General features: G+C 43.6%; 1 protein-coding gene across 20 annotated transcripts in view; it reads right to left on the bottom strand.

The window, feature by feature from the left end:
• LOC150050474 (uncharacterized) overlaps positions 1–27400 on the bottom strand; it is a 542379-nt gene that overhangs the window by 432007 nt on the left and 82972 nt on the right. For 10 of the 20 annotated variants that reach the window (XM_090352362.1, XM_090352363.1, XM_090352359.1 and 7 more), the window contains exon 2: positions 18372–18442. The exons of the other annotated variants lie outside the window; for them this stretch is intronic. In XM_090352362.1, coding sequence (XP_090208488.1) covers positions 18372–18442 — 71 coding nt within the window. The remainder of the gene's footprint in view (positions 1–18371; positions 18443–27400) is intronic. 20 annotated transcript variants of the gene reach the window in all.

The raw sequence follows: 27400 nt of genomic DNA, 5'->3' as shown, positions 1-27400 counted from the left end.
GTGCTCCTCACCTCAGAGTGTCTTCCTTTGGTCTCACTGTGTCTACTGTGTGTGAATGCCTAGTGACCTGTATAATTTATCATGTCCTGGCATATTTTAGATCTAGCTTTCATATATGAGAGAAGACACGCACCATTTATCTCTCTGAGGTTGGTTTACCTCACTTAACGTGATTTGTTTTAGGTCCATCCATTTCCCTGCAAATGACATAATATTATTCCTTCTAACAGTGGTGCAATATTCTATTGCATACAGGTACCAATTTTTTTTATCTACTCTTCTATTGTAGGGCACTGGGCTGTTTCTACAACTTGACTATTGTGAATAGTGCAGCAATGAACATGGATGTGCAAGCGTCTTTATGGTATCCTGGCTTGTTGATGTTCTGTCCCCTCACATTTTTAATCAGTGAACACACACACTGGTCTCTGTGCAGTTAGCACTCGACCTTCATTGCCTCAACAGCTCAGGGGTCAACAACACTTACCCCATTTCACAGCTGTTAAAAGAAACAAGTTTCGGAATCTTTTAATACCTTATCCAAAATCACTTACCAGTAAGTGACAGGATAGGACCCCAATCCTGGGGGACTATCCTCCTCACTCTGCTGTTTCTAGCTGAACCTTGTTGGCTTACACTTAGCATTGAGGAATTCTGGACCTGTTCAGTCTCAGAGCTAGACAGCAAGATGCCAAGACACAAGCTTCGGAATTCAAACACCAACTCCAGCAGCAACTAGGGGTTAAAGTGTCAGAGAACACAGGGCAGAGAGAGCTGTGTTGCAGAAGCAAAGAGCCCCCGTGACCATGGAACACCCCAAATCTCCACATGGCAGAGAATCCAGTGGTCACTGCTAGGAGAATTCCAGTATCTATACTAATCAGGAATGTTTCTCCCATGGCTCTATTTGTGTCCAATACTATGTTAAAATGGAATTCACAATTTCTAGTAACAAAAATCTTGCAAGATTATAGATCAGAGACCAGCTGTGACCACAGACCATGGTAAAATAAAGAAGAGAAGCCAGTCTCTGAGTCAGGAAGTCTAGGACAAAATCCAATTAACAGAAATGCTAGGCAAAGGGAAAAGAGTGAAAATAACATTTGTTAAATATCTAATATGTGTCAGGCCCTGGGCAACAGAATTTGATAAGTATTAGCACATTTTATTGGCACTATCATATATCAAGATCCTAGGTGATCCCCTCTACTTCCACACACTGATCCACATTTTACAGATAGAGAAAAAGAAAACGGGATGGAAATTGGATCAAGATCACAGAACTAATTAACCTGAGATTACTGATTTTCAAAACAGCCTCAGAATTAAAAATAAATAAACAAATGTGCTAGCCTCCCATTGCTGTGACAAAAAATACCTGAGAAACATTGTACAGAAATTAATAGCCATATTGGTCTAAAAACATTAAACTTAATTTGTTTCATTTATACAGGGATAAACACACTGTATTAAATATGTAAGGTCTTATCTACGTGGGTTTGATTATAGAAACTAATAAAGTATTCTGTAAATAATGAAAAAAATGCCTAAGAAAAATCAGCTTATAAGAACAGGTTTATTTGGGCTCATGGTTTCAGTCCAAGATCATCTGGTCTTGTCTTTGGGCCTGTGGCATGATGAGAGGAGATCTATTCACCTTATGGTGGCCAGAAAGCAGAGAGAAAAACAGGAAGTGCTGGAGACCCACTACCCCCACTTCAAGCCTGTGCTCCAGCCCCTCTGTGACCTAACTTCCTACCAAGTCCTATCTCTTAAAGGTTCTGCCATTGTCCACTAATTCCCCGTCTGACAGCCAATCCTTGAACACATATGCTTTGGAACCAAACTATAACAATACATAAGAAGTAAAAAAAAATACTTAATTTAGTAATCAGAAATCTTGCAAAATGCCTATCTACCTGACAATTTGCTGCAGATGAAAGCCCCAACTGGGTCTTCCTTTGGAGATAAGGCTAGTACAAGGTTTCAGTGACAGCTCTACTCTTAGGCCCAAGGGATCTCTGCCCTACCCTGTTTAGACAGTGTGACAGAATGAAGTCAAGTTCAGACTTGATATGTGTCAGTATCCAAACATCCCAGATCAGTAACTCTGAAGTAAAAGGCACCATGAAATGATGTACAGGTTTTGCAGTGCACAAGTAGAAGGCAGAAAACTCCCATCAGCTGTGATATGAAAGACAAGCCCTGTGCTATCCAGACTGCCCACCCAAGCATGGCATTCCTGAGCATTAGAGCCCCTGAACAGTCCAATACTGACTTCAAGGCCTCACCTCCAGATACTTGGATTCCATTTTTTCCTGAAGTAGGGACCTGGGAATCTTTACTTGTATAAATACTGGAAGTATTTAGATTGTACTAAGAAGTCCAGAGAGGCGTTCTTATCCCTGACTTTCATTCTCCCCTCTGAAAGAAGCTGACCAGAGAACATTCTCAGGTAATTTGAACCATGTGAAAAGAAAACGGTGTTGGGATGGGGGGAGAAAGGAGGAAAAGAGAAGAGAAGAGAAGAAGGCAGACAGAGAGAGAGAGAGAGAGAGAGAGAGAGAGAGAGAGAGAGAGAGAGAGAGAGAGAGAGAGAGAGAGAGAGAGGAATTCCAGATCCTGCAAGGAAGACGTCAAAGTTTCCTGTTATCCAGAGTTTCTGGGGGAGCCTTGGTTTCAGGGTCAGAGTTGGTGAAGTCCCCACCCACCACATGATTCAATTGGAAGGTAACTGCTAATTCGAGCCCCATTCACCTCACCCCAGCAGAAAGATCTGCTGTCTGCATGGCCAGGATTAACCGTTCACTGACTTGACTCCTTTCTCATAAATATGCTTCCGCTCAATCTGCAGCAGAAGAGATCTCCCTCCCACAGATATGTATCTTCGGCTTTCTAATGGGAGGAAGTAGAACTGGGATTTGTTTCACAGTCATTTTGCTTAATGCTTCCTTACCCCCACTGGAGAGGAAGTGTGATATTGCAAACATTCAGAAAGGAGAAGAGATGACCTCAAAGGTATTCTCCCTCCCTCCTCCTCCCCCCTCTCCTCCTCTCTCTCCTCTCTCTCTCTCTCTCTCTCTCCCTCTCTCTCCCTCTCTCTCCCTCTCTCTCCCTCTCTCTCCCTCTCTCTCCCTCTCTCTCCCTCTCTCTCCCTCTCTCTCCTCTCTCTCTCTCTCTCTCTCTCTCTCTCTCTCTCTCTCTCTCTCTCTCTCCCCCCCTCTTCCCAGCCATTCAAGGTGCATACCCCTGCCATATACACATTTACCCTCCACCATCTCTGTGTATGACATGTCTCTGACTGAAGGATCCTCAGACCATGCTATTACTATGCCTCTTGACGTCTTCCTTCACCTTTCCAGACTCAGTACCACTGATACTTCCCCAACAGTGTACCCAGATAATCTCACTAAGAGGTCACTACCCTGACCTGGACCTCCATCTTATTCTGTCCCGCCACTGTGCATGGCCAGCGGTATAAGTTCTTGTCCCTTCTTTTGGGGTATAAATTTATCTGTGCCCAGCAGCCACTAATGAAATGCTTGCTGGAGGTAAGCCACATATGACCTTATCCTACTGTCAGCGATGTGTCTCTGAATATGGGAAGATCCCAGTTCATGAGAAACCAGAATCATTTAGGAAGAACAATGGCTCATTTACTCTGAGAACTCACATTAGCCTAGAGGTATTATTGAAGCGAGGCCTTGCTTTTCAGTAAGGAGGCGTTGAATATTTTTTGCCATTAGGAATCTATTATCCATGTCATAGTACATTCCTTGGGCTGCTAAGTCTGGAAAGAGTGTCAAAGGTAGGGCCAAGAGGTCAGGTGGACCTGGACTTAAGGTTTTACAGAACCACACAGCAGCTCCTTCATTCGCTAAGCCTCAGTTTACTCCCCTGTAAAATGGAAGTCAAAATAATAATAGCTTTTCCCCAGGGCTGTTGTGAGAAGAGGAGGATTCTGTCACTCACACCCTGCCGCCCTGGGCCATCAGGATCATCATTATTGTATCTGCTCAATCTGATGGTAATTTTGACCTTGTACTGTACCTTTCCTGAAACTAGAGAGAACATCCCATGAGGTCTTCAATCTTCAGGACCCTGGAGATGGAGGGCCTCGCATGACCTTCCCAGACAGAATGGCAGAGCTTCAAGACAGGTGACAGTGGGCAGAACAGACCCCGAGTCTCCCTGTCCCCCTCTTTCAACCCCTAATTCCCTTCAGAAATCTGAGACCAGACCCTTTCCTCCAACATCCTCATGAGTGAAACGCAAGAGAACGAGCGTTAGCTTTGCCCCACAATGCAAACCACGAGCCTGCAGAAACTCATTGTGATGGGAGCCCAAAGACCCCTCCACCCCAGCCAGCACATTTTAAAGACACAAAACCAATCAATAGGAGCGCTCCGAGAACTGCTGCCAGTGGCTGGAAGAGAATAGATACAGAGCAAGTCATAACGATGATAAATCCAGGCTCTACTCCTCTCTGACTAATGTAGGCACTAAAACACGCCATGAATATCCTGCTTTGAAACGTGTCACGCTTCTTAGGGACCAATCAATCTCCGGCTCTCGGTGGACCACATTAAAATAAATTTGTCACTGTGAGTTTATGAAATATTGATGGTGTTTTTGAGTCAGGGTGTTAGGAGGTGGAAAGGTGTATCGGAGGAGGGAGGCAGGGAGCGGGGAGTTGCTTTAATGAATTATCTCCAGGCTAGGAGAGGAAACATATGCAGACGTTAGAGGCTGATGAGCGTGGAAGGAAATACATGGAGAGCTAAATGCTTACCGAATGAGAAAGCCCAGAGCAGCAATATCTAAACTGTATTACAAAGAACATTAATGGTAGGTGAGGATGGCTGCTGGGGGCTGGGGGAGAGAGCCCAGATAGGTAAGGAATAGGGTCCTGGAAAGGTAAATTTGGAAATTACATATTTAATCCTAGTCTTAGAAAGACATGTGTATGTGTACATGCTGTTGGTCCTGAGAAGTCCTTCAAGTAGAAACACTCATGGGATTTGAACCTATAATTCCCCAAATCTCTTTAACAAGGCAAAATAAACATCTGGCTGAACTTCAGAGCTCTGTGGAAAGCAGTTTGGAGACATCAAGCCTGAACTGCTGTAACCCAAAGTGTGGCCCACGAGCCACCAGCATAGGTTTCATTTGAGAGTTAGGAGCAACCAGATCAGAACCTGCATTTCAGCAGAACCGGGTGAATGGTGCACTGGACTATGAAATACAGAGATTTAAGTGAATCAACAGAGACAAAGGGCCCAACCAGACAAGCAGAGATTAGACTGCTCGCTAGGGCTTTAGTTGAAACCATGCTACAGCTCTTACTGAGAAGCCCAGGAGCCTCTCTGTCCTGGTCCTGCACTGGACCAAGCATTCACACACAATGGCAGAACCCAGAAGGTGTTTTTATCATGAGGGCTACAATGACTTGTCTTGAAACATGTACAATTTGGAGATGCAGTGGTACTTTTGCAGATGAAAACCAAGAATCCAGAAGACTCTAAAAGGAAGCAAAAAGTTGGACAGAAGTCACCACCCCGCTCAAATACCCCAGATGTCTCAGAAGTATCATGTGGCCTCCAGTGACTACAGGTGTGTGCATGTGGCAGCTGAGGGAGACACAGCCAGACAGCCACTGCTGGGCTGTGATGAGAGCCCAGGCAAAGCCAGCTGGGAGACCTGGGAAAGGACTTGAAGTGCCTAAGCCCCAAAGTACTGCCTGTCTAGTTCATTGCTACATGCCAGCACTCAGCCCTCAGCACTCATGCCTGGCTTATAGAACAGCAAAGATGTTCCTGATGCATGCATGAATGTACCATTAAATCTGCCCACGTAGGACCGGTTGGTCTTATTCCTTAAATCTACTGAGAAAATTCATGCAGAAGGGTCAGGAGAATATAAAGCCATAGCAGGCACACAAGATTTGTCTCTACTTTATGTGTGCTGTGTGCATTAGTCACTTTTCTTTTCTTTTCTTTACTATGACAAATACAGTTTATAGTTTCAGAGGTGTCAGTCTATGGCCCAATTGTTATGGGGCTGTGATGAGGCAAGATAGTGTTACAGAATAAAGCTGCTCAATACATGGCAGCCAAAACTCAAAAAGAGTTAGAGAGACAGAAATAAATTGAATACTTGGCACCAGGTGCTGGTGGCTCTTGCCTGCAATCCTAGCTACTCAGAAGGCTGAGATTTGAGGATTGCAATTCAAAGCCAGACATGGCAGGAAAGTCCATGAGACTCTGATTTCCAATTAACCTCTAGAAAACCAGAAGTGGCTCTGTGGTTTTAAGTGGTAGAGTGCCAGCTTTGAGAGATTTGTGAATCTCTATAAGTCTCCATTTCCTCACCTAGCTAACACACATGTAAGAATTAGAGACAGCCATTCTCCTATTTCTACACCCAGTGTTGGGAACAATGCTAAATTCCTGGAATCGAAACACAGCAGGGTGACCTGCTTTGCCTGACAAATTTAGACCAAAAGGAGAGAATGCTACTGTAAGACTACAGAGGATGGAATAGCCAACTCAATTTTAAGAGAGAGAGGAAAGCACAGTTAGGGGAGGTTATATGGCAGAGGGCACTTGGACCAGAGAGGAAGAAGCACTTCTGCAGAAGACTTTAGATACGAGAAGTGCTTTGCACATGGTAACCATTGACTGCATTTGTCCCATTTATGTGATGGACAGAGCAGGTTGGATCATTCACACAGGTTAGGAGCTCTCAGACGTGGTGCAGATAGGACATGTGGTCCCACACGGAGGGTCCTGACTGGCAGGATGGGATGTCTGACACATGGAGGACAGGCAGGTTATGTTAGTAGGTTGGTCAAGCAGCAAACAGTTGGTATTAAATAACAAAAGCAACCCAATCTGGTGACTGTCATTTGACTAACGTACCCAATGAGTAAATTGGTAGCTTGTCTTCAACCTTGGGTACTGCGACCCAAGGCACAGACTGTGAAGGAACTTAGCCAGCATCCTTCCTGGAGACTTTCCAAAGGCTTCTGTGTTGACATTCCCGTGTGATCCAAAACTGTGGGCAAAAGCTGAGCAGAAGCAAAGTGGCCCTTACTCACTGTGCCTGGCCTGCACAACAGAGCTTTGTAGACGTCCAAAGCCCAGGAAACTCTATGCAGAATATAAATCACAGGAACTTAACCCCACAGATGTACAAGTGGTACAAGTGGGCAAGAAAGGAAGGAAAAAGTGGAAGGGAAAAAGATTTAAAAAAAGATCTGCAAGAGCCAACATCACCCACTATAGAATGTTCCAATAATCTTCAAAATATTCACTGTCCTGTCCACTTCAGTGAGTGGGACAGCTGTGTGATGTTACGCATCCCTAAAATGGCTTCCCCAGTGCAGAAGTGGCTGTGTGACCCACCTTGGCTAATGGCATGTGGGCAGGAGGAAGCAGTGCCACTTTCTCTATAGAATCTCTAAGAAGTGGTTCACCTTTCCCCAAGCTTTCCCTCTTGCACAGATCAACAACATCCTATTGTCACATCAAGAAGCATGGAGGCCCCTTTATTCATCTGGAGACCAAACATGTAGACCACAGGAGGAAGAACTGTAAATTCATCATGAAACACGCTTTCTCCATGAGCAAGGAGTAAACATGTGTGATGTGAAACCAGTGAGATTTGGGGAATGTCTGTGTCTACCGTGGAAGGTAGAGTTGACCAAAACATTCACCTCCCTGCATGGGAATAATGTGAACCATGGATTTTTTTTTAACACACAAGGATGTCACCAACGATTAAGAAGGCAAATCCAAAAATTTCCAGGAACAGGTGAGCAATTTCTCTACATTCAGAGTGGCTCTACCTTCTACCACAGAGGAGAGAGAGAGAGAGAGAGAGAGAGAGAGAGAGAGAGAGAGAGAGAGAGAGAGAGAGAGAGAGAGAGAGAGAGAGAGCTCATATAACAACTGGAAACTATTGCTGTAATTTAATGGGAAAACACTAAGGCGGCTAATACATCCTTCAATGACTGTCACTGAAGTCATACTGCCAGTCCTGCATTTTGCTGGTTATTTTGAAGACAAAGTCTTGTGAACTTCTTTTCCCCAGGCTGACTTCTGAACCATGATCCTCTAGGGCTCACAACAAAGAGTTATCCCTCTCCAAAGTTCAGAGAGAAAGCAAGATGAGGGGGATGGGGGGAGAGGAGAGGAACTACACATATTTAGCAACAAGAGCTTGCAACACCTACATATCATTATTGAACAAAGTGTTTTGCTCACTCATTTTTTCCCATGCACTTTTATGGTATAAGGTAGGTAGTATAACCCTATCTCATCAGTGGAGTAACAGAAACCCAAGTAAAAAGCTTATCTATCAGCTCATTGACAACCCAGGGCCAGGGTTGGGAGCTGTCAGAATTCTAACCCAAATTTCTTACTATGGTTCACAAAGCCATATATTCTTTTCTTTTTCTTTTTGTTGGTACTGAAGTTTGAACTCAAGGCTTCACGTTCATTTGACTGGCTTGCTTAGCTGGTATTCTACCACTTGACACATGACTCCAGCCTAGCTTTTTGCTGTGATTCTCTGAATCTCATGAGCCCTCAGAGTCCAGCAAAGCCATGGCTTTTTATCCAGGATGTAGATTAATACTCAGTCACTTATTCAAGGCCAGTGGCTAGAAGGCAAATGTGGTTGATGTCTAGATCTTTCTAATCCTCCTGAATACGGGGTTCCACCAAACAGGCTTGCACAGGTGGACACATTTGTTTTGAGAAGGATAGCTTTGTTTTAATTATTTAGAATGCAGGATAGTCAATTATCCTGTTCTGTTTTGCCAGAGTAACAGTTATGCCTCGGAGAAGTCTCTAAACAACCAACCTCCTAAATCTTCACTGAGAATGGAAGGAATTTTGGGTGAGAGAAAAAATATCAACATAGTACCTGAATATGTATGTAATTCAGACATTCTGCCAATTGCTTTGCACTGTAGCATTCTGGGGATGTGAGAGTTTTCCTATTGCTTAAAGGTCATCAGTGCAGGCTGGTAAAGAGCAAGCCAAATCGCAACCCAGGAACACCAGTGCCATCCCAAAATAGCAGTGCAAGTTAAACAACTTCTCACCCACCAATACACACTGTGGAAGCAAAACCAGGGACTACGCAGATGTGTCCTCTGTCTGTGCCTTACCTATCACCAAGACTCAGGCAAACTTCCTAAATCTTTTTTTTGGGGGGGGGGGTGGTTAGTCGTGGGGTTTGAACTGGGGGCCTGGGTTCTGTCCCTGAGCTCTTTAGCTCTACCACTTGAGCCACGGCACCACTTCTGGTTTTCTGGAGTCTCACAGACTTTCATGCCAGAGCTGGCTTTGAACTGTGATCCTCAGATCTCAGCCTTCCGAGTAGGTAGGATTATAGGCATGAGCCACTAGCACCTGGCCCTAAAGTATTTTTTAAAAACAATATACAAGGGACTGGGAGTTTGGCCTAGTGATATGGTGCTTACCTAGCATGCCAAAGACCCAGGTGGGATTCCTTGGTGCCACATACATAGAAAAGCCAGAAGTGGTGCTATGGCTTATGTGGTAGAGCGCTAGCCTTGAGGAAAGCCCAAGGACAGTGCTCAAGCCTTGAGTTCAAGCCCCAGGACTGGCAAAAAAAATGTAGGCAGAAGTAAAACTATATTCACACTTCTTTTGTGTGTATTGAAAAAGAACTATGCTCTAAAATGTGAGCCATGATTTTCTCTAGATGGAGGGTTCATAAAGTTAGCAGCAGTATAAATTCTACCCCAGGTGGTCTTTGTAGCAAGAAATTAGGAGGGCTCCTGTCTGATGTGTTCATGTGGACACTCAAAGCCTTCCTGCTGCACGATTTTTTTTTTAGTGAAATCCAATTTTCATGAGACTATAATATTTGAGTTACATACAGTTAAGAATAAAAAAGGAAAACAAGGGAGGTTTTTTTTAAGTGAATAAAGAAAATTCTGCATCGCTATATACACATGGTCTTCAAAAATAATATGGACAATTTTTCTAGGAAAAACATAGTGATATAATGTCCAAAATGCATTTAATATGTATTATTAAATCTAAATATATTGAACCTGAGAAGAGTTCTGGACAATATCACAGGAGACAAAAGTTTAGCTATCACAGGTATTATTGACAAATGATGTTATTGTGAATTTGTATAAAACAAAAATTTGAGAAACTAATGATAGAAATGATTATATCTTGTTAGATAAAACATAAAATAAATATATACATACAAATCTATAGCTTTTCCAGAGGTAGATTGGCAATAAACACTTGTAAAATTAAATGAAATATATCCAATTCATAGGAACAAGATCATGACAATCGTTATTTAGGGCCCAAAGTTCTTCTGAATCAATCTTCCTGACCAAAGGCAGTTAAGGGGAACATTGGAGTTCACGCTGCCTACCCTAACTCCATGAACCAAGTCCAGGCTGTTGTAGAGACTTTAGAGATGATATACATGTACAAGACACATCAAGGAACGTTTGTACGTTCTATGGGGTTAATTCAGACTTTCTCCTTTCCTTTAATGGAACTCCATATGAACAGAACTCGAACTTTTGAAAGCAGGTCACTGCTATAGTGACCCATCTTGGTGTTAGATCTTCAAAATGTAGGAATTGGACCCCTAGGCTCCCCTAACTTTGAAAATCCAAGGATCATTTCTAGCGCAGTGCAAAAGAACCACAACAGTTTCATAACTCACTTGTCTACCCATGCATGTCTGGAAAGTGTGCTCGGACACTTTCTGTAGGGCACATTCTAAATTCAGAGACAGTAAGATCTAGAGGTAGGACCGTGGAAAAAGAATTATCCTAGAGTGTAACGAATGCTAGAACTTATTTACAATCCCATGAATAGAAGAGTAGCCAGTGAAACTTGACGGATCTACCAAACAAAAAGGAGATGATATTTCTTGACACCGATGATATTAACAATGTTGGTAATAATAAAAGGGATGATGTGAAGGGCTGAGATAGGAATGTGCATGCAAATGGGTAGGAATGACCAGAGGATGAGCAGGGGTGTTGGGTTGGAAATGAGATGGTGGAAGAAATAAGGAATGAGCAAGGCTGGATGAAAATGAAGAGAGCCATGAAGAATTCATGACAGGAGGTGTTGGGATGAGAATGGGGTTGAGAAGGAGGAAGGAGTTGAGGAGGTACCTTGCCACTCAGGGTAAATGGCAGAGGCCCTCGTGAAAGCTAGAAACAGAAGAAAATCACTTCAGCTTCCCCAAGCCTCCCGTGAATGTACTGTAAGTATATCTAAAAGAAGTTTCAAGTTTCTAGTATGGAGTAAAATTCTCCAATCAGGGACTTGTCTCACCCTAGATGACCCAAGAGTGCTTGCTGTTTGATCTTTCTGATAGAATTTCAGATCCAATTCCAATTCTAGTAAATAGGTCAGCCTCGTGACTCCCGTTTCCTTGGCCTTAGTTACACCCACCAACAGTGACAAATAAATGAGTGAATGTCAAGTCAGGTCACTTGCAGAAGCATTGAATGGGGGGGGGGTGCTTAAAAGCCTTGTGTAGCCTTCAGATACAGTAGGAAATATATGGAGAAAATTTCCTTCAATAGAAAATGCAGTATATGTGTGTACTACACGGTCTACAAAGGCCCCACTTTCTGTTTTATGTATACTTTTTCATTGAATTTGCCCAACAATCCCACATGATAATATGCAAGTATCCCTATTTTACAGAGGACCCATTACCTGATCTCCCACATCACCCATGGAGGCAGGAATCATAGTTATTTGTCACACCGGCCTATCCTCAGGGCCTCCCCCAGTGCTGGCACACAGTAGGCACCTAGTAACCACTCATTCATTATGGTTACAAACTAAGAATACCAGCTAGCAAAGACAGACCCAGAACCCCCACCCATGTCTGCCCCGCCCAACCATGCTATTTTCCCAGAGCTCTGTTGATGGCTTTAAGATTGCCTTGGGACTTCAGAGGAAAAATGTATCCAACTAAAAACTTTTTCTTCCGGTTTCTCTCTTGGAAGCAGCATCCTGGGATGCTCCAGGAGGAAGAGCACATGAAATTGAAGAGCAGAGGCAGCTCCAGACATGACGGAGGTCCCTACAAATATTCCCCATGGGCCTCATTACACATTTGAGCAAACATTACCTTCACTCACAGCTAAATTTCCTGTTTGCTTGGCTGATCAATTCCTCATCAAATTTTAATGCAGGGTTCAAACCGTCTGTGGTGTTTTAATTAGGCCTAAGATTGCAAAGCGTCTGAGGCAGGGCTTAGCTGCATCCAAATCCAGGATTTGCCAGGAGGGGTTGGGGGAGGAGGGTGGCGTTGCTGAGCAGAGCCAGCCTGGGCCATCACCAGGCACTCCACGGCCCCCGTTTCTGGGTGCACTGTGCTCTCTAGTGGTGGTAATCTGCGGAAGAATGAGCAGAACAACCTATGGGCTTCCAGCCCTTTCTTGACCCATTCGGTGTCTGGTCTCTAAGGCTATGAGCCTTCCTTTTCTGCTTCTTTCTTCCCTGCAACATAGAGTACCCCAGTTTCCTGAGAGCACCTATAAGCGCTGACTGGCACAGCTGTGCACCTGTGCTAGGCTAGCAGATAAAAAGAAAAAAAAATGAAGATATAGGACCTGCCCCAGGTAGCTCAGGAGAGAGCAGATACAATGAGACGTGTACAGCTGGGAAGGATGCGCAGGGGGCCCTGCCTGGATGGAAGGAACCTCAGGGCAGGCCCAGAACCTGAGTCTTGAGAACTTCCACCTCCACAACTTCAGTAATCTAATGGTTCTTTTTCAGAGCCCGGGGTGAATGAAGTAGGATAGTGAAAGAAGGTCAATCAAAGTGGACCGGGATGTCAGAAACAGGCCATCTGGAAACACTAACCTTAGGGAGGGTTTTCTCCTTGTCCAGGCTTGGATAGACAAGGAATGGTAGATCTTTTTCACTTTAGTTTATCCAGTGCTCCTTACCATATTTAAGATTCTGAGAAATCCTGCAGGGAAGAAACCTGGGTGACCCTATGTTTTCCAAGCCCGCGTGCACACAGAACATTAGCTGCCATTTCCCTCTGTCAGAGCAATTTTCTGAATCTGGTCCCCACACAAGATCTAGGACATACTAGCATGAGCTACTTTTATCCACATGGCATAATGAGGTAACAAAGGGACCAACATTGCAGCCAAGAGTATCTTAGTGGTATTTTTGTTTTGTTTTGCTGTGTGTGTGTGTAAGTGTGTGTGTGTGTGTGTGTGTGTGTGTGTGTGTGTGTGTGTGTGTTGCCAGTCCGAAGGCTTGAACTCAGGGCCTGGGCACTGGCCTTGAGCTTTTTCAAGTTAGCATTCTACCCCCTTGAGCCACAGAACCCAGAGTTTAATTTTGTCATCCAAATAGGAAAGACACAACTAAATCTAAACAAAACAACTCAGATGAGGGTCAGATAGGGAAGGCTGCCCAACTACAATAAAAATAGTATGGGGAAATTGAGACTGATTTGCAAGTTCATGGATTGATGCTCTTATGAGATTTGAGAAGGAAATAGTGAAATTCATTTATTACTGAAATGACCAATCTATGGTTCTAAGGCATTTGCTAATAATAAAATGTAATTAACTGAATGCATTAGTTTCCAAATGTAGATGAGTTGCAAAATCACCAGGGATATTGGTTATTTGTGCTGCTTTCTGGGCTTTACTCCTATGACTTTTGGGGATTTTTCTGAGGAGGGAAGGATGTTATTGTTTGTTTGCTTATATATTTTTGTTATATTTAAGTAATTGTACAAAGATATTTCAAGACAGCATGTCAGTTTCTGAGTACAATGCATCTTGATCAATTACACCTTGAACTTCATTTTATTTTATTTTTTTGCCAGTCCTGGGGCTTGAACTCAGGGTCTGAGCACTGTCCTTGGGCTTTTTCCTCAAGGTTAGCCTTCTGCCACTTGAGCCTTAGCACCACTCCTGGCTTTTTTCTATGTACGTGGTACCCAGGAATTGAACCTGGGTCTTGGTGTATGCTAGGCAAGCACTCTACCAATAGGTCAAACTCCTGGCCCTGGAACTTTTTTTTAAATTACTATCGTCATTGTTTTTGTGTTTTATATTTTAATTCAACATGTCCATTTCTAAGTGTAATGCATTTTGATCAATGACCTCTTGGAATTCTAATTGTAAGAAGTGAGGTTCTGTGCTGCCAGTTACAAGAGCACATTTGGAAAGGATTCACCAGTCCCTTGACTGCATCCCGTGAAACATATATAATTCAGGAAAAGAATTCCATGTCAAAATGATACATTTTAGCATCCAGGCATGGTAGTTGACACATAATACCAGCATTTGGGAGGCTAGGGCAGGAGGGTTAAGAATTTGACCGAGCCTGGGCTAGGAAGCAAAATCTTTCAAAGAAAATGATATATTTTCAACTCACGGGTATGTTAAAAATAGAAATATGAACAGAGCTGGGCACCAGTGGCTTATGCCTGTAACCCTAGCTACTCAGGAGGCTGAGATCTGAGGATCATGGTTTGGAACCAGCCTAGAGAGGAAAGCCTGTGAGACTCATCTCCAGAAACCAGAAAACCAAAAGTGGCGTCATGGCCCAAGTGATAGAGTGCTATCCATGAGCGAAAAAGCTCAGGGGCAGCACATAGGCCCTAAGTTCAAGCCCCATGACTGACAAATGAACAACAATTTCTTTAAAAAGAAAAAGTTAGAGATGTAGGGAGATGGAGGTGGAGATGACAGACTCTTCCCTTAACTCCTATTTATTCCCAACATGATCTCCTGTTTCGTGCATCAGGGAAACTAGCCAAAGTTGCTGCCAAGTGAGACAGAAAGGGAAACAGAACTATGATGAGAACAAGGGGCAGGAGAAGGTGAATTTAGTTCAGGCATGCTAAGTTTGTGATGCCTATAGAATATGTGGATGGAAACATCTACCAGACATTAAATGTATTGGGCTGACGTTTGTGGAGGACACTGGGGCTAAGAACAAGGGTTTGCGATTTAAAGGGCTCAGCTAAGACCATTCTGGATCTCCATTTCCTCTTTTCCAGAATACACACTTTTATATTAGGTCCTCAATAAGTTCAACATAGAATTGCTCCTAAGTATACATCTGACTCCTAAGTACGTACAAGAAAGAACTAAAAACATAATCACACAAAGTTTGTGTATAAACATTCATCAGTCACACTTGTGCATAATAACTCCGAAATGAAAACACCCAAATGTCCTCAAATTGATGAATAGACAAAAGAAATAGTACTCAGCCAGAACATGAATGCATGTTACAGCATGTATCAGGGGCATTACGCTAAGTAACAGAAGCAAGGTATAAAAGGCTGCACATTCTATAAATCCGTTTATATCAAATGTCCAGAATAGACAATCCTATAGAAACAGAAAGTATATTAGCAATTGCCAGAGACAGACAGTAGGACAGCAAGGCAGGGAGTAATTGCTTACTCACTACAGCATTTCCCTTTGAAGTGACAAAAAAAAAAAAAAGTTCTGCAACTAGATAGGAGCAATGCCATGTACAACTGTGAGAGTCCTTAATGTCAGAGTTGTAGAAGTAAAAGGATCAAAATGGCAAGTCTTCAGTTCTATAGGTTACTTTTGGTACTAGTACATCTCATATACCAATATAGCCTAGGGGACCATAGACTAGCTAGTGATAAGACTTCAAGTGAAGAGACGTGGTATATTTTGGCATCCTTCCTGATCAAAAGCTGTCTAATTCCAAGGTAGAGAATGGAAGTAGCAGGCTGAGAGTTTGGCCTAGTGGTAAAGTGCTCACCTAGCATGCAAGAAAACCCAGATTTAATTCCTCAGTACCACGTACATAGAAAAAGCCAGAAGTGGTACTGTGGCTCAAGTGGTAGAGCTCTAGCCTTGAGAAAGCCCAAGGGTAATGCTCAGGCCCTGAGTTCAAGTCCCAGGACTAGCAAAAAATAGAGAGAGAAAATGGAAATAGCTTGATGATGAGTAAAGATGAAAAGATGGAACTTGCTAAGAGCTATTGAATCGTAAATGGGGACAGATGAGAGCAAGCCAGAAGTGCGACTGATCGAACCGTTCTATTTGTTCACTTCCACAGTGAACCCCCTTCAAACAATGAATACATACTTGAAAACAAACAGCAGAAATGGGGCTGGGAAAAGTGGGGGAGAATGGTGAAAGAGGAGACAATGATCATGATGTAGTACACTCAGAAACTAATATTGTAACCCTTTGTACAACTACTTAAGGAAAATAGTAAGCGTAATAATGTTTTCAACCAATGACAGGGATATAAAACATGTACTACCAGTGCAGGGGGAACTAGTGGGAGGGTCTAGGTTGAACAGAGAAGATGAAGAAGGATGAATATGGCCAAAATACTTTATGCCCATGCTTGAAAATAGAACACTGAATCTGGTTGAGAGGGGTAGGGGAGAGGAGAGGACAGAAGAGGAGAAGAGAGGTGATAAAGGGGGAGGGAAGGGGTGAACTTGTTCAAGTCTGATCATACACTATAAGCCTATATTGGAATTCACAATGAGACCCCCATTGTTCAACTAACTGCTGCTAATAAAAAAAATGTGGGGGGAAGGGGGGAAGAAATTACATCCCTTTTAGTTTCATGTAAAACTGTGTGTTTGTGAGTGTGTGTGTGTGTGTGTGTGTGTGTGTGTGTGTGTGTGCGTGCGTGCTTGTGTGCTATATGGGGAGGAATGAATAAATCCATAAAAACATTGGCCAATAAAACTTGACTTCACAGAGCTTCTGTTGTAGTGGACAGCCACTTGAAGCAAGAAAATACCTGCCACCAGTGAATCCCTGTCCATGTCTTTCTTCCTCATAAGTTGCTCCTGCAAGGACCAGATTGTCCCAACCAGAAACCAGAGCTTCATCCTTCTCACATGGGATTGATTCCCATTCAATGGATTCCACATCTGCCCACCTCTGTCCTTCTCAAATGTTTCTGATGTCAGTCAAGCCCAAGCTCCTGCCTCAAGGGCCTGAGCCCTTGCTTCATTCCTGTACCCTAATATCTATACCTAATAAGAAGGCTATTACAAAGGGGCATGCTACCCACTTCCTGTTTCCCATCCCAGCTGGAGCCACAAGACCAGAGAATAGTATCTACATACTCGCAATGGTAAGAGGCACCAACTCAGGAGCCCAAGAGTCCTATGGGGTGTGTGTGAGTCTACTGGGATTGCCATAACAAAGTGCCACAGGCTGGCTATTTTACTTGACAGAAATTTGTCTTCTGGAAATTCTAAAGTCCAAGATCAAGGAAGTTTCTTCTGAGGCCCTGTCTTGTACGTAGATGGTTACTTCTGCCACATCTTCATGGAGTTTACCCTCTGTATGGAATTGCTTCCAGGTTGCCTCTAGGACACCAGTCAGATTGGATGAGGACCCAACCTAAGACCTCACATAATTGAGTTATGTGTAACTCAGTTGCTTCTTCGAAGTATCTCCACATGCAATCACCTTCTGAGGTCCCATGGATGAGCACTTCAACATATAAAATTTGGGAGGGGAGAATTACTTAGCCCCTAAAAACCAGCAACATCATTGTGATAATCCACTTATTATTCACTGCTCTTGTCCTCTCTGAGCCTAGCTAGGCCTGCAGGCGAACAGTCCCCACCTCTCTGAATGGCAAGGGTTGGACAGCACAGAAAGCAACCAGCTGGGTGCTCCGCACACAGTGCTTCATCTGTAGAAACTTCAGGCAAGATCACAGACTCCAGGGCACCCCCTGGGACCAGGCATGAGGATAAGGCAGATCCACAGAGCATACTGCCAGCTTCAAAGGGTTAAGGCAGCAAACAGACTTATTGACTGGTGCTTCTTGGCGGGCCCAGGGAAGCGTGACTGATTGGAAGCCTGTTTGGAGGAGGAGCCCCACTTTGTGGGACCCGAAATAAATAAGGGCCTGTCAATAGCTCAGGGCCCTGCACATCGACAAAGTCTGCGGTCTCCGTAGACAATTAACACTTTACAGGGGCCATTACCCTGGGCCTCCCTGCATTTTACTGCACATTTTATGCCATCAGCTCTGGTACTGAGGCTGCTAAATAAAAACATAAAAATGAGCTAGAACAGGCCGGCACTTCACCCGGCTGCAGGCACAGTGGCCACCCATGGTATTTCTTCTCTCCTTCTGACTTGTACTCTCCCTCCCCTGCATCCCTAGTCCTGCACACATGTGTGCATGCAGACACAAACAGAGACATGGGCACAGACACAGACAGACGGACAGACACACACACACACACACACACATATGCAAGCAGGGTATGGTCTGGGTGGTATCAGTAGGCATAACAGCATGGGGACGGCGTCAGACTACCTGAGTTTAAATATGACTCCAACACTTCGCTGTAAGACCTGGCACACATTGTTCAGACTTGATTTTGGTATCTATAAAACAGGAATAAGAATAGAACTTGGAACTGCAGAGTTAGCTTAGTGGTAGAGTATCTGTCCTACATGCTCAAGGTCCTAAGTTCAATCCCCAGTACTACAGAAAAGAATAGAATCGATAGGGCCTCTGTGAAGATTAAATGATCCTAGTACAATGCCAGCACATAATAAGGCTTCCGTGGATGCTAAAGGGATCAGATTAGAGGGCTATCATCACTTTCAACAAGGGGGACAGAAGCTATCCACTGGGCATGTCTGTTCTCATCCACTCACTGCCCAAACAACTTGACCTCTTTCCTGCTGCTTCCACCACAAGCAGTGCCTGCAATGAGCAAAGCATGTGTCAGTCAGCTAGATGGACTCCTCATGTCGCCTCCTCAGGCTGGCCTGGCTGGTTCAAACAAACATGACTGTCTTTGGATCACCAGAAGTAAAATCTAAGGGCACAAATTCAAAGCAATAAGCAGAAACTCTGGAAAGTTTCTGTCTCTATGGGGCCCTGACTCTAAATCAGAACAGAGGATGTGTCAGGAGCCTACTATATAGAAGGGCACTGCCTATAAGATAAAAGATCCCAGCCAGGACCCTGGAGAGCCCCACAGTGTCCTGAACTCGAAAGCATTGGCCATTCCAGCCAGAAATCTGCACCAAGAACTCTGTCACCTGATGCAAAGTAAACCACAGAGCCAGAGCTGAGGCATTACCATACCAACCAGAGCTCCCACACCCCAAAGAAGGTCTGGGGTTCAGGGTCCATAATATAGCTCAGTGGCTCCTAAAATTAATGAGGTACCTGGGAACGCTGAGGCTCAGGACCTCTCCCCCATCATCAACAGGGATGATGTACAGACTCCCCCATACACACACACACACACACACACACACACACACACACACACACACACAACTTCATGTACAGAAAGGAACCTGAGGTCAGCACAAAGCTCCCAGTGGCTTGCAGTTCCCAAGACTCCTTGAGCAGATGGAAAAACTGAGGCTGACAAGCAGAGCCTGAGGCAAGGATTGGAACAGGACTTTTCTTACAGAAGTATTCTGGGAGAAAACCAGAAAACGAGTAAGATAGAAAAGGAAGGCTCAAAGTCATGCTGTCTGGCTAGCTTGGGATACCAGAGCTGGCCTTGGTGCTTCTTCACTAGACTACACGTTTTCCACCATCAGCTCTGGTACTGAAGCTTAGCAATGAGTCACAGTGGGAAAGAGGCCAAAGAAGAGCCCGGGCACTCCAGGGTACAGAAGGCTACTGACAGGCACCCATGCTTGTAAGCTCTCAGGCCCAAGGCCAACCTTCACAGAGGCCATAGGTATGAGAGGCCAGCAGCAGAGCCAACAAAAGCAGGTGGATGGACGCACAAACCTCAGTATGCCCCAAATGAATACAGGAAAGGCTGAAGCATTAAGGAATGGAGGTCAAAAATCACAGTGCTTGAATTAAGTCCTCATATAAACTCTCTCTGCCACCTATTGTACACAACGCACTGAGCCAAGTAACTTAATATATTCCAGCCTCTATTTCCTCACCCACAAAGTACAATAGTGACTTCCACTCCACCAGAATGCCCAGAGGATTAAATAAAACCACCCATAAAGATTTACATGATGCTGGCACTTAGTTACTCCATAAATATTATGACTGTTCTCTTGTCCTATTATTGCAAATGTTCTAGTACTTCTACTACTGCTTTAAATGTTCTATTTTTGTTCCAACAGAAGAAATAACACTAAATTGCAAATCATTCAGAATATATATATTAGCTTAGCTGTAAGAAAAAACAGGATGTCAATCTATATATCAATCTTTTAGAAAGATTTTTCAGATGAGGAGACAAGTAAGGGGGAACATAACTATTTGCAGAAGGGAGTTACATTGGAAGCTTGCGACTATGTGAACCTGGCATCTAACACAGACACACTTTTATTTACAGATATACCTTTGTCAAAGTGAAGAATATGATGAGAATAATATATAGAAACTTGCTTACAAAGACTGTCTCTGACAAATGTGATAAAAACAGGGTTGGGTCTGGTCTAGGGAATGAAGGAATAGTCCTGTGTATGCAGTCTGGATTTTTTTACCCCAAGAGTGTGCCCTGAATAGTTACTTTGCCATCACAAGTCTGGCTATGTAAATTGTCTATTCTCTAAATACCAGTTATTCTCCAATAATATAATCCTCATATCATCAGCCTTAGCCATCCCCTGGAAATTTTTTTAGAAATGCACATTTCTAGGCTCTGCCTTCGGAATGGGTATGCCTAACTCTCTGTGGATTTATGAGCCCCTTTCCCCACCCCAGACCTATCATTATCACTGAACTTCACTCTGCTTAGGAGAAAATTTCCTCTGGAGGAAATTTCAGTGCAGTAAACGCTGGGTAGCATCAAGTGTATAATTCTAAGGAGACCTTCATAGAGAAAAACCTGTCCATGCTCAAGACACAGGGAGTTTAGAGTTGTACTAAGGATGTCTGATTCATTCTTTCCAACTTCCACTGAAGACATGATAGCTTTCAACAGATCTCAAATGTCGACACATGTCCCTTGAACAAGGGGGATGACTGGCTTTGGAGAAGGTCCATATTCACAAAATAGAGGGCAGACGGGGCTCTGAAGTAGGCCCATTTAAGTAGGCATGCAGACCATGAGGTGAGTAAGAGAGAATTTTTTTTGCTTTAGTATATATTTGGAATTTCTGGTTCATACCCTAACTTATCCTATTCTGTTAATATTAGCTATGTATCTTTGAGGAAATCATTAAGCCTCTTGACCAGTTTTTGTCAGTTTCAGTCCCCACTGGAACTACCAGTGTGATGGCTTAGATTTGTCATCACAGCACTCAGGGAAGTCTGAGCTTGAGGCCAGCCTGGGCTGCATAATGAGATCTTCTCTCAAAAACAGAAATACACATGCGCGCGCGCACACACACACACACACACACACACACACACACACACACACACACACACACACACCAAGATCATCTTATAAGATGGAGTTAGTAGCTCAAGTCTCTAATACTAGCTACACAAAAGGCAGAGATCAGTAAGATCAAGATTCAAAGCCAGACTGGGCAAAAGTTAACAAGATCCCATCACAATCGTTAAGCAGGGCATATCTGTGATCCCTTCCTCCGCAAGGAGTACATAGAAGCCCTGAAGACTGACTTCAGGAACTACTGCTTCCTACAAAGCAAGACAACTCTGACTCTTGTTTGTCCCACCGTGCAGACGCTGAGTGGCAGTGAAGAAAGGGTTAACCTCCTCTCTGATTAATCCCAGTGTCCTCCCATCTCTCCATGGGGCAGAAATCAATGAAAGCTGTTTTCATCCAAGTAAAAATAAATCTTAATCACCTTTGTAAAGAAGGAGAAGATAAGCAGCCAGCTTTCTAAAAATGGACTCTCCTATTTAACAACTGTTAAGTGCTATTTCTTGAATGATAGTGAAGATGACATCACTTTCAGGTTACAGGTCGGGCATGATCAACTACTGATTAGGAAGCAATTATAAAAGGGAAGGGAAGTAAATGAAGACCTATAAATAGATTCCCCCCAAAAAAATTACTGGGAGAGTTCTGTGGATGTGTAGGCAAGTAAGAATGAGCAAGCATTGGACATATAGTTAGGTACTCCACAACATGGAACGGGACTCAGATCTGATTGGACATTCTGCTCCCCATATTCCTTCATCCCTGTATCCAAAGCTGGATGGATTCTCTTAGCCTTGAGACTGCAAAACTTTTTTAAAAAAATCCCCTTCCCACTTGCCTCCTCCCCTACCCTCCTTTAAGAAACCTTTCTATTACAGCTTCCAACTTCTCTTCCCTCTGCTAGTAAAAATTCTGTTTATCCTGTTGGTGGGCTCTCTGTGCCTGCCTCTTGTGTGGTTGCCTATGTTACCATTGGGATTATTTAGTGCTCTATTACCAGTAAAGGGTATTGCTGCCAATTGGCTTGAGGTTTGGTCATGTGATGTGCTTTGATTGCTAGAATATGAACAATTGTGACACAGACTTTGCCCTTGCAGAAGTGAAGGTGTGGTACAAGTTTCTTTTCTTTTCTTCTTCTTTTTTTTTTTGGCCAGTTCTGGCTTGAACTCAGGGCCTGAGCACTGTCCTTGGACTTTCTCACAGCTAGAGATCTATGTCTTGAGCCACAGCACCACTTCCAGCTTTTTCTATGTATGTGGTAACCAAGGAATCGGACGCAGGTGTTCATGCATGCTAGGCAAGCACTCTACCACTCGGCTAAACTCTCAGCCAGTGTGATAGAAACTGTGAGGTTTCTACCACACCTCTTTCCTCTTGCCTGCGGTCCTGAGACTAACATGTCCAACACTGGAATAACTTTTGCCTGGGTTCCAGAATGAAACATGAACCTAAGCAAAGCTGCAACTAAATTGCAGCAGCTACTCTGTGACATGAGAGAGACGTAAAATGCAATTGTTTGGTAAGGTGTTGACATTTGAGAAGCTCTTTGTTACCATAGCCTGACCCAGCAAACACTATTACACAAGCCACTTTAATGACTTCTACTGATTTGAAAAGCAGAGATACTAAGAGTTAAACATAAACCCTGAACTCAGGGCTATTGTGCCAGGTTTACCCGCATGTCCTTAGTTGGTTGCCTTCTCTGACTGAGCTCACGGTCCTCACTCCCTCGCTATGCTTCCTGGAGTCAGTTTCCCCAAACTTATTTTTTTAATGCACCAAAGCCTTCATCCAGGGCTCCTTGGAGAACAGTTAAGCCTACCAGATTGAACCATCCCCAAACGCCAAGTACCTAGGTCTTCACCGATGTCCTCCCAAACCTGTCTGCAGAAGCCAGAGCCCACCATCCCGCCCTGGAAGCTAGAATTGCTCTGGTAAGCTACAATGGGTGGACCTGAGCCTATACAGCCAAATCATAGGTTTGAATCTCAGCTTTCCTCTTTATAAGTAAGATCTTAATCTTTGGACAAGTTTCTTTACCTCTGAATTTTTTTTCCAGTTTTACCATATTTATTTTTTTAATTTTTTTTATTGTAATTAATGAAAGGGTTACATGATATTTGCCAGATAGAAGGTGCATTAATTCACATACATTGATACCGTTTCACATGTCTTGGTACCCATTACCCTCCTCCCCACCCCCCTTTACCTCTGAATTTTTATCCTTTGTATAAAATCAAAAACAAATGCAGGACTTCCTCAAAGGGCTAAGATCAGTTTGCACCTAAGTATATCACTTACCATCCATAGCATTGGACATATAGTTAGGTACTCCATAAACATCGACTCTGGGTATTATATATTGGTTTGTCCCTCTATCTCTGCTTTGTGCAGTTTTCAACAAGAAATCAAGGCTTCCTCTTAGGATCTTCTCACACAGTCCCTGACCTCAAGTTCTCATATGCACAGATGTCAGAAACCATAGCCCCAGACTGGTTATCTCACCCGTAGGAAGCTCAGCATCTGGTGTGGATGCATTACCCTCCCTTGTGGTCCCTCAGCAGTAGAGAGGCTCAAAAGGACTGAGAAGCTATGGACCAGGAGCCTTTAGCCCTCCATCTGTCAGGCCAGTTAACACTCCCAAAGCAGCCTCCAGAGCTCCATCCCCAGGCAGCTGTGGAGGGGGTTGGCCTCCTCCTGCCCCAGCCCACAGCAGCTGGGCCATCTGCTCACATCAGGGGACAAGAGCAGTTCATTTGGGGGGCAGACTCCTCCGAGCTCACATCCATCCACTCATGCGAAGAGGGATTATCAAACACCTACAAAATGACAGACCCTGACTGGACAGAAGACAGAGCAGAAGCTCTGTTTTACAAAGGCTTATGGTTTAGTGAGGCAGACAGATCAGAGAGGTAGGCAGGGGTGGGCTGTGAGCTAGTGTGATCAGGAACTAGAAGGAAGGTAAGCACAGAGGAGAGGAAGTCAGAGGAAGAAACACCTGAAGCAGTCTTGTATGTCATGGAAAAGACTTCCTGGAGTGGGTGTTTCCTGAGATATCGGGCAAATACAGGGATAGCTGAAAGGATAGGGGTGCTCTAAGCCAGAATATAAAATGTGAACAACTGTGGAAGCACTACTTACTAGTCTCAGAACAAATGAAAACTCATTCACTGCATTGTCTGCTTGGTACCACTTTACCCCCAGGCCATCTCCCCATATCCACCTGAGGGAGATGTTGAGTTCCTAGATGATGCTATCCCCATTACTCAGAGTATAGTGAGCTCAGGGATCCCTACCTGGTGAGCTGAACCTGAGAACAAATAGTGGCTGGAACTCACATAGTGGCAAACTTAAGAATAGTCACCGATGGGATTTCCAAAGGAAGATTTTCTGGCATAATGCTTCTCCCATAAAGTGGTGGATCTGTGGCTCCCTACCCTTGAGCCTGGGTAGACCCTTTTTCACTAACTTGATAAAGGACTGGTGGAAATGGCTTCTAAAATTCTATTACAAAAGAGGAGAATCCAGTTTCTCTTAGAGAAACCAGTCTTTGGAACCCTAAGCCACTGTGTAAGTCAGAGTTCTGGTTAACCTGACATTGCTATTCTAGAGGATTCCACAGAGGGGTGAGGAGAGATGATGAAGAAACCATAGCTTTCCCATCTTCCAGCCTGAATGTCAACTATATGAGTAAGGAAGACAACTCCAATTATAGTCACATCAGCTGAACCCAAACTACATAAGGGCCTAAGGACAAACTAACCCACTGTGCTGTTCCTCTACGGAAACGAGGAGAATGAAAAACGACCAACATGATGTTCAAGTTCATAGCTTAAGCACCAAGAGAGATGATGGAGCCATTTCCCAGGTGCAAGAGGAGAACCAAGTCAGGAGATGAAGGTGATTTCTGGGATTTCTATGTGCAGAAATCAAGGTCAATAGAGTGCTCGGGAGAAATGGCATTCTTAAATATGTCTATTAACACATTTATTGGGAAATATTATATAGCAGGCTTTGACAGTGTGTCTATGAGCAAAAACAGTGTGTCTGTCCTCACAGTGGATGAGATGAAAATTAATTCAATACACAAATATATATATATATACACACATATACACATATATATATATATATGTTCTTCCACTCCCACTCATCCACTATAGAGCATGTGAGCTGTCTCCATGATTTGGCTATGATAAACGGCAGCAGCAATAAGCATGGCTATGCAAGTGAACATAATATAGCATTATAAACTTTTTTTGCCAGTCCTAGGCCTTGAGCTCAGGGCCTGAGCGCTGTCCTTGGGCTTTTCAAGGCTAGAGCTCTACCACTTGAGCCACAGCACCACTTCTAGCTTTTTTCTATGTATGTGGTACCAAGGAATCGAACCCGGATCTTTGTGCAAGCTAGGCTAGCACTCTACCACTAGGCTAAACTCCCAGCCCTGCATTACAAACTTTTTAAGAATGCTCTGAAGGAAGCATATTTGAAGCTGTGATGGCATGTATAAGGAAACCTGATGGACTCAGGAAGCATATCAATTACTGTGGATACAAAATAGGTCTCTGAACTTAGTGACCTAAAACTCCTATTCATCCATTCTCTTAAGAGATAACCTTAAGAACCTAAAGGTTCTTAGTTCCAAAGGAACAGCTGCACTGCAGGGACTACTTCTCCTGCTCAGTGCTGAAACTCAGTTGGAAGATTTGTGGTCTAGAGGACTGGAATTATCAGAAAATACTCAGTGATGTGTTTCATGGGCAATACTGACTGTAGCTGGGGGACTAGCACCAGAGCACGAATTTCTGTCTGAGAAGCTCCTATTTGAGGTCTTCCTCACAAAATGATGGTGATCACCATGGAACAATGTGTGTGTGTGTGTGTGTGTGTGTGTGTGTGTGTGTGTGTGTGTGTGAGAGAGAGAGAGAGAGAGAGAGAGAGAGAGAGAGAGAGAGAGAGAGAGAGAGAGAGAGAAAACGCCATATAGCTGTCATATATCTTTTTATGACTTGGCCTTAGAAACCACATAGTACAATTTCTGTTCATTCTATTAATCAATAATTCTATTAGTCAAGGCAGTTACAAGGGTTCACCAAGGTCTAAATAAAGGATGTCAGCCCTGCCTCTTGATTCAGCAATGTCAATGTCACATCAAATAGCACAGGAGATGGGATAGGTAGATAGATAGATAGATAGATAGATAGATAGATAGATAGATACATAGATAGATAGATAGATAGACAGACAGACAGATAGACAGATAAATATATAGAGATATAGATATGGAGACATATGCCTTTGGAAATCACAATCTCCACAGAAGACTTTTTTAAAAAGTGATATGTGAGTCAAGAGCTCCATGATAGACATGAGTCAATCAGAGGATGAAGGGAGCAGTGAGAAATGGTTTTGAGGCAGAGAGAACAGCATTGCTAAAGTAGGAAAAAGCATGATGTATTCAAGAGGCTTCATCCCAGAATGGCTGGGATAAGTGGAAACATAGGAGTCAGGAGCTCAAGGAAAAAGGCAATACTAGAAGAAAAAGATGTAGAAAGCTGGAAAAGCTGCTAGAGGAGCTAATGCAAGAGTGAGCTCAACTAGGAGAATGAGGCTCATACAAAGCTGAGTTTTCTGGGATTCATGCTTTTTCTATATTGCCTGCTACTGGAAAACAAAAGCAAGTGCAATGTAACCTGTGGACTCTTCACTGTCTGATCATACCACTATAAGATGGTCCCAGGGGTCCTCAGTTTTATACTCTTACATGGTTCCTCTCCACCTGAATCAGACTGAACTCTGAGACTAAGAGAAGGCTACTGAAATGACAGAGCTCCACTTCCATGAGTAGGCCAGAAAAGGAATTTTAGCTTCATGCTGGGATTGCTCACTCTAAGGAAACCATTCATTAAACCATGAGAACTGGAGCCATCCTCTAGAGAAAAGTATGTGGATGAGGAGCTGAAGTCTCCTCCCAGACACTGCCATCTTTCCAGCCAGGTGCCAGAGTCCC

Source organism: Megascapheus bottae, chromosome 18, assembly GCF_031878675.1.
Source record: "Megascapheus bottae isolate mThoBot1 chromosome 18, mThoBot2.hap1, whole genome shotgun sequence".
NCBI lineage: Eukaryota > Metazoa > Chordata > Mammalia > Rodentia > Geomyidae > Megascapheus > Megascapheus bottae.
This window is presented reverse-complemented; position numbering and strand designations above follow the sequence as displayed.